General features: G+C 39.5%; 1 protein-coding gene across 2 annotated transcripts in view; it reads right to left on the reverse strand.

Annotated features, from left to right (window-relative positions):
- LOC109972868 (Down syndrome cell adhesion molecule-like) overlaps window positions 1-8,772 on the reverse strand; it is a 43,016-nt gene that overhangs the window by 5,516 nt on the left and 28,728 nt on the right. For both annotated transcript variants that reach the window (XM_020622070.1, XM_020622071.1), the window contains exons 2-3: window positions 3,920-4,237; window positions 3,644-3,793 (exon numbers count right to left, since the gene is read on the reverse strand). In XM_020622070.1, the coding sequence (XP_020477726.1) occupies window positions 3,644-3,793; window positions 3,920-4,237 (468 nt within the window). The remainder of the gene's footprint in view (window positions 1-3,643; window positions 3,794-3,919; window positions 4,238-8,772) is intronic.

Genomic DNA, 8,772 nt, shown 5'->3' on the forward strand with positions numbered 1-8,772 from the left:
AACTTTTATTATTTCTAGTTAGAAATAAGCTCAACTGGAATAAATTTTAACCTCAAATTAAATATGGGTCACGTTTGTGTGAAGATGGTGATATGAGATATAAAACATAACGCACTGTCTGTTAACAGACAATTTGTTAACGGTTCATTTGTATTTGTAAATCTGACTGTAAAAGAGTCAGTGCCTCACCAGCTGTCAACCTCACCGCACGTCACTGTGCCACAGTCACATGAGTACGCCATGACGGCACATGAACCTGAGCTTTTTTACTCCATAGCCACAAATGATTTTTAAAAAATGTAAAATACAAATGACAAAAGATGATACGGTATCCATTAATCGCCTGAGATGGCTATTGTAAGTTTCTAAAGACTATGTCAATTTACATAGTGTTGTGAAATAAATGGAAACCAACCCACCTCTGCTCCGGTCATTTATTTATTTCACTGACCTTTTAAAGTTAAAGCCTCTTTTGAGTCCTGATTCTCATTACTGTTTGTCATCTTGACAAGGATTAACTCTGCTGGCTGAACAGGAGGCAATGGTCTAGTGCACAGTTTAGTTAATATCATGAAATTAATGTGAATGTGTTAATGTGCAACAGCAATAGTAGAAACAATAGATTTATTATAGTGGGGAAATTATAAGGACAACAATAATAATAACAACCACCTTTATTGGCCAAGTACGTTACACACAAGGAATTTGTTTCTGGTACAGAACCGAGGCAGCCATCTGCGGCGCCAACTCGACCAATGGCTCTAACCATCGGGGGTAACGGGGGGGTTCAGTGTCTTGCCCAAGGACACTTTGACATGTGGACCGTAGGCACTGAGATTTGAACCTCCGACCCTCCGGTTGGGCAACAACTGCTCTACCCCCTGAACCAGGTGGTCTGGCTTCCTCCCACAGTGCAAAGACATGCAGTTTAGGTTGACTGGTGACTCTAGTGTGTGTGGTGACTGTCTCTAAGTGTCAGTCCTGTGATAGACTGGTGACCTGTCCAGGATGTACCCTGCCTCTCGCCCAGTGTTGGCTGGGATTGGCTACAGCGACCATGGTCAGGATTAGCGATATGGATAATGGATGATGGATAGCTGTATGTACAGATTGTGCAGATCATAGACTTTGAGTTGGGGTAATTGTTAACATTTTTATCCCTTCTGACAATGGACGTTCTTTAAAAGACTTATTATACAATGAGAGATTTCCCTCTGTTGTATTCATGAATCGTAATAAGCCTTTAACCCTATCACAATAAGACTTTATCCTGATTGACTCCCACTTCTAAACAGTAACTGAAATTCTCTTAGTCAGAACAGTTTGTAGCCTGTGAATTGATGCATTCCTCAACCTTTTCTGATATACACATTGATATATAAATGTTTCTCTTTGCAAGTAGCAATTGACACAAAACTGCCCCTACACAGTAGTTAGTCAAGGCTAAACTAAGCTAAAATGGTGATAGCTAAGAGAAACTGGTCATTGTTTAAACTGAAAACTTTTACACTCCATGTGTGGCATTTCATTTACACTGAATTAGTAAAGCAAGTTTATTGGATAAAGTTATTTATAAATCAAAGAACTGGTTTTCGTGTATTGACAGGTCCTTGTTTATACATATAGTTAACAGTTGAGCAGTAAAACAAAAAGAGTCACGATTAAAAGTCAGCATTGGACCATGAAGTGGGCATTTTCTGCAGTAAGTATAATAAAACCATTATATCGGACAGTTACTGCTACACTGTAACGTTTATTGGATGTTCTGAGTGAATGCATTTTTGATAATAATTTTCCATTCTAGTTTCCATTCTATTCTAATAGACACCAGTTCTTTGAGTGGTGCTTTGTTAGTCTACCCTGCAACAACTCAAAGACCCTATGTCAAGAGAGATTTACAGAGGCCCTGTCTGACGGGGGCTGCACATCATGCTACACCTTCCACAGTGGAAAGCCAACTCAATTATTGATGTCAGAAACAGAAAAGCTATATTTTACAAAGTATTTGATTGAAGTCCAAATGTCGATATTATTTTTATTCTTTAAAAATTAAAATGTAAAAGCTTGGCTATTGAAGTGAAGGGCTGACTTATTTAGCATTGAGCTGTCAGTTGGTGTGCATATAGACACAGACGTGAATACACACACACATATACACAAAGTGCACTTATAAAGTGTGTAGTAGAGGATGAGGGGAATGGACGGATCACCAGTAGGATGCGCTCACTGAAACATGAATAAAGACCATTTGCTCATGGATTCATAGGCTTCATCCATTATTTAGCATAGAGAAGAGCAGTGGATTGGTGGCTGGATGATTTTTCTGACAGTGTTTACATGGCTGACGGCTGCAGATGTGATGTTTCTTACAGCTCAAGATAAACACTTTGTTTTGACAGTGCAAAAAATCTTTTTTCTATTAAGATAAGTGAAAAAGTAGCAGGTTTTCAAAAATTCCAAAATATCCAGTCACATTGATACTTACAGCCATAGTGTAAAACAAGATTTTGATCCAAACACATTAATGCAATGTAATCAAAACACAAAACCTATAGCACAGATTCCATGAGCATGATAACCACTGTAAATACCCATTTTGAAAACATGCCTGGGGCAATCCATTTACAGACAATTAAGAGTTTATTATAGATTTCAACATGGCTGATTTTTCTACATTGGACAAATGTGAAATGTCAAAAAAAAAAAAATCATTTGCCCTCCATCCAAAAGCAAAATGACATAAGTGCTTGTCTACTGAGTTTGCTAAATGCCCCACATAAAGTGAACATGCCCCCCAGGGCTGGGAAACAGTCATGCAGGCGAGTATTCCATTTAAGTGATTTGAATGATTGGAGCGCTGCAGTGCTTCCTATCAGCCAGAGAAATGGGTCAGTACACTAAGACTAAGTGACATGGCTGGCAGCCTGCACTCTTGTGAAACACTGGGCAGAGGAAGAGGAGTGGGACCTTGCTCTCACCGGGTCAGACAGACGTGGACACACACAGCCAGTTTTTGTGTAGGGTCATATCAGAAGAATCACATGACACACATGACAAACACCACTTTAGCCAAACATCATTTGGCCAGGATAAACTTCAATTAAGGTGTTTCTAATAGCATTTTTATGGAGTAAGACTGCAACATTAATATTCATACCACAGTATAATTTTGATCAGTGGGGAACTATCTCTTGCAGCAGTACTGCTGATGCTACTAAGAACCTATTTCCCTTAAGCCAAAGAAGATGCAACTCGATACATTTTCTCTCTTTTTTCAATTCCATTGTATTACTGGCAAGTAAGCTTAATCTAGTAGCCCATGTAGTACCATAAAGACATCTTCTGAACTGTATGACACACAATGATTTGGTAACATTCCACAGTAGGCAAATGAGGCAAAAATGTAAAAATCTAAAAAGGATCACTATTAAATCAAATCTTCCCAATCTTAACTTCCAGAAAATGGTTTATTAGTATAATTTCTCATAACATTTACTGTAGAATCCAGGAGAATCTTATGAGAACAATCCATCAAAGAGGCACACAAGATCATCATTAGTGACGACATACCGAGGCCAAATATTTAACTAAATTCAGACACTCTGCAGCAGTTACTGTAGTAAAGAAAGATGTCATGACTTACTTTCAGCATTGATTGACATTGTGTCTTTCTCCCAGGACACAACAGTGATATAGGCCTCCACTGAGGCAGGGATAATGCACTTGAAGACTGCCACATTGCCTCTCATGGCTTTCTGGTCCTCCACACGGACAGTGTAGGGCTCTCGTAGGACTGGGAGGGGGACAGAAAGGTATATTGTGTATAAGATGGAAAACTGCTAATACTGAGATAATACATGTTATCCCTCACAGTGGACCATAATTGTGAAGTGTAGAATTTATGAGCAGAAAAACTGACCAGCCTTAATGTGAACATCTTGGCTCCTGATTCTCCCTGAGGGGTTCTCCGCTGTGCAATAGTAGGTGTTGTCATGGATGAGTTTGCTGAAGCTGGAAGGGGGAATGTGGAAGATCTGAAGGGTGCCATTGAGGTGCACGTGGCGGATCCCTGGCACATCATAGATCTCCTCGCCGGTGGCCAGGTACCAGCGCAGTGAGACAGGGGGCGCACCTGCGGCAGGACAGGGCACCAATGTCCCTGTGGTGCTGGCAAACACTACCTCTTGCACAGATGCATTGACAAAATATAAGCTGGAACGTAGATCTTCACAGAAAACTGCAGACAGAAATAAGATTATAAACACATATGTTAGACATATAATTTTTACTACTAAAAAAAAAACTTGTATGACATAAGTATTTAATTAATAAACTGTCTACTATTAAATCCTACCACATAACAGCACAGCCATCATATTTTAGCCAGCTGTGTTATCCTGTATCTCTGTTTTTTGAAGGTCAAAGGTCAAAGGTCAGAGGTTTGTTCATTGTCATTCCATTCATGGTACATGAAAGAACAAAATTACAGTACTCCACACCCAGTCGAATCTTAATATGCATAAATAAGTTAAAGAGTCTAAATGAATCCTCCTAAAAATAATAGTTTAAAATATTGCACTCGATGAGCAGCATCTAAAACTAAGATGAAGTTAGTGCAAGTGTGTTTTTCCCTAGATGGTGGTTGTATTTCTGTTCACTGCAGTGGCTGAAGATTGCAGGAGTGTGTCTCTTGTTGTGTATAGCAAACACTGCAGCAAAGCTCTGGTGGAGAGGCACTGGGTGTGAAATAGCGCCACACCTGCCTGAAGAACATGCACATCAATAGTCACACCCTTCCTCTAAAGCATGCCCATGTGTGTATAAGGCGTGAGCACAATCCTTGTCTGCACCAAATGAGAGGCTTTAAAGGCAAACACAGCCCAACAGAGTTCTCAGAATACCATTAGTTCTTGTAGTTAGTCCTTTCAGGGGTAATTTTCCAATAATAGAAGCAATTCTTGGCAAACATATGGACAAAAGGCTTAAGTAATAATCCTGAACACAAACAGTACATGGATAATAGAAATGGATGCATCATATTGTGTGAGCAAAAATGATAAAGATTATACTGGTGTTTTCAGTGTTTCCTTTTTTACTCTCACACAGCAAAACAGCTATATATTCCCTTTTGACAAATGAATTTGCATCCATGCTTACATTATAATTAAATAAAAATTAAAATAGCTTTGCTTCCTCTTGGATCTAAATATGTAATCTATCATAGCAACACATATATTATTGCTGTGGTGTCAAACATTCACTGGGAATCAGTTTTGCAAATACAATTTGGATATTGGCAAAAAAACCCCAAAAAACCAGTCCTAACAGCTGGTATATAGTCAGTTTGTCTTGTTTATCCACATAGTGTGCTGCGGAGGATGGTTCTAAGTCATCTTCACTAATGAAGCAAGTCAGTGTAATGTGATGCACTTCCATTGTGCTAAGTTACTGTGCTGAACAAAACTCTTTGCTGTAATGGGCAGCCTACAGTGTGGGCATGAAGCCAGGAGTTATACACTGGCTGGATCCCAAACAAGACTGGAGAACCTGTTTGATACAGCCAGTGCTTTTTAAAAATATTTTACATATTTAAGCTGTACAGAAAAAAACAGTCATAATGTGAGATAGCTACAGATATGTTATGGTTTATAGTAGTGACCATGTCTATTACAGTGAACCCCCCCATGCTTCAGTTTGCCACAGTAGGCAAAATTTAAAGCAGGATATTCTCTGCAATGTTTACAACAGCCATGGAAATGATTTTGATGATTCCACCTGTTTTCACTTTTTCAGATTGTTTCCAGACCACTTGTCCAAATATCATAACATATGATGGCCCTGACTGCAACCAAAGAAAACACCCAAATAGATGAAAACACAATCAAATGAAGAAAATTAGTTCAACTATTTGACAATACAAAGTAATAAAACAAGCTGCACAGAGTAAACACAAGCAAATACAAAGATGCATTTTGTGTTTTTTGGGTCACACTGCAGTGAGCTTTCAGGGCACCCATACTGAAGCATTCCCAGCACTGTCATCATTAAACATAAAAATATTAGACAGTAAAATTTTGCCCTTAGATCTGACTGAATTCTGTTTTTAAAAGGTCATACAAAAATAATGGAACACAATGACTACTGGTGCTGCAAAATCAGGGAAATTGCATTTTAGAAATAGATTTTTTGTTAGACTGCTAAACTACTATAAATTGTGGGTGGCTGAGCTGAAAAACAACATGTGCTATGCATACAGTATCTGTCATATACTATATATACAAAGTATATACAGTATCTGTCATATACTGTATATACAAAGTATATACAGTATGTTAACATACTGCTAAAGTATGTTCAGTCCCAGCAAACACCTGATGGTGGAGAGACATGTGATGGCTTTTTCTATTCAAAAAGACAACAAAAAAAGGACGCAATTTAAGGGACATGACATGTGAACAGAGAAAGGAAACAAATAACAAACAAACAGTATATAAAGAACAATTAAAATGTTTTTTTTGTTGAATGTGACATCGATATCATGTCAGTTGGTGCAAGTCCTTTTTTTGTATGTTTGTGACAAAGCTTTTGATACAGGTTCAGAACCTAATGTCAGGATATTACTTATTTTATTAAGGCAGAGTCTCAGATCAGAATGTGCCTCAAGGTGCACTACAGATTTGGACAACACACTCAAAATAAGCATCTACATTTAGATAATACATGACTGGTAAATATCTGGATATCTGTATTCAGGACATATTTTGGAGGTCATCAGACATCTAAAATTAACACAGAATATTAATATCTCATTTGGATTTGTTCTGGATGTCCTCAGATGGCCAAAATTTGTTAAATGTCTACATGTCTAAAAAGAACTTTCCAACTGAAGTTCAGTATCTGCACATCTTTTGGGGATCTGCAGTACACAAGATGTCGGTGGACAGCTGAAACAGGTCCAAAACATATGCCAATGTTTAGTCTGTTTGGGATATCTACTGACCTCCAAAAAGGTCCCTGGACATCAGAGAACAGCCAAGCTAAGTCTACACATTGCAGTCAAGACAATATTTAATAGGGATTTTTGTGTTGCATTAGCTTATTTGCTAAATAACACTTCCACGAACATTCAGCCAACTTGCTAGCTATTTTGCAAATGTAGGCTACAGTTGTGATATTAGTTTGCAAGTACTGTTGCTGTCAATGCATATCCATGACTTATGGGGGGCACAGTTACAAAACCCTAACTGAAGGGAGCTGTGAATATGTTTAGGTGTTGATCAGCTCACGTTTTAACATGAGGTAATGTTCTGTACCTCACAGCTAACAATCTAAGAGGCTCCTCCATCACACTTCTGTATCACTTTGCACTGGCTAAAGTGTTATAGAAGTATGCTCAAGTGTGGTGAAGATGTCTGATGTATGTCCAAAGTGAGCATTGAGAAGACATCCCTTCTAGCTACTCAGGGGACCACTTCAGCATTGGACACAGACCTCAATTAGACATCCCTGGCACTTCTCTGTGTTTAGTTGGATAGAGGTACATTTGATTTTTCTGAAATCAGTCACATCTGCAGATAAAATGTTGATTTGCAAATAATTCAACGAACAAAGAGTGGTATGGGTAGAAAAGAAGTACATAATAGACCTAATAACATGCTTATTGCATGCCACTCTCTACTGCCAGTTATCTACTGTTTACAACAATATTTCAGACATCTGTACTGTATCTCTACAATCTGTGCTCTCAGCAGAAGTCGGTTTCCCCTTCTGTCGCCAGCCTGCTTGCCTATGCGACAGCTGCCAATCCCTCCTCCCCGGAGACCAAACATTTTAGCGCTTCATAAATTCCTAATGAGCTCACTCAAATCACCAACCACTTCCACCCACTGGTCGTTCAACCTGACAACAAACATTGTGGCATACACATGTTTCCACACATTTCTAGCTACACTCACTTCACACATGCAGGACTCAGAGGGCCAGGCCTGCAGGTGTTGAAAAACAAACAGTTGTAGCTGTTGACAGCCACAAGTCCACAAGGTGGCAAGAAAAGGCAGAGGAGCCATGACATAGGACAATTCTGGGGGACTTTTAGAGAATGCCTGAAACCTGAACAGTAATTATCTAGAAAACACTGACTGTTTGGGAGTTTCGATGGAGAGTCAAACAATGAGGCATCACAGTTCAGGCCTCAAAAACAAATTTGCAGAAAAAGTGTTTTTCATTTCAGTTTGCATACAGGTCAAACCGGTCTACAGAGGATGCTATTTCTGCTGTTCTCCATCCAGCCCCCACCCACCTAGATTCAAAGAACTCTTATGTGCAAATGCTGTTCCTAGACTTCAGCTCAGCATTCAACACAATCATTCCTCAGCAGCTTATACAAAAACTTGGACACTTGGGACTCAAAACCTCTCTCTGCAACTGGGTGCTGGACTTTCTAACAGGGAGGCCACAAAATGTGGGGGTCAGCAGCAACATCTCCAAGACCATCACGCTGAGCACAGGGTGTGTGCTCAGCCCATTGCTCTTCACCCTGCTGACCCACGACTGTGTGCCAACCTACGGCACCAACCACATTGTCAAGTTTGCGGATGACATGACTGTAGTTGGCCTCATTACCAACAACGGTGAGGCCAACTACGGTAGTGAAGTGTGCCAACTGGCCCAGTGGTGTAAGGACAACAACCTCTCCCTTAATGTGGGGAAGACTAAAGAGATCATTGTGGACTTCAGGAGAAAACCTCTAAAGCATCCACCACTGACCATCGA

The sequence above is a fragment of the Monopterus albus genome, unplaced genomic scaffold, assembly GCF_001952655.1.
Source record: "Monopterus albus unplaced genomic scaffold, M_albus_1.0 scaffold272.1, whole genome shotgun sequence".
Taxonomy (NCBI): domain Eukaryota; kingdom Metazoa; phylum Chordata; class Actinopteri; order Synbranchiformes; family Synbranchidae; genus Monopterus; species Monopterus albus.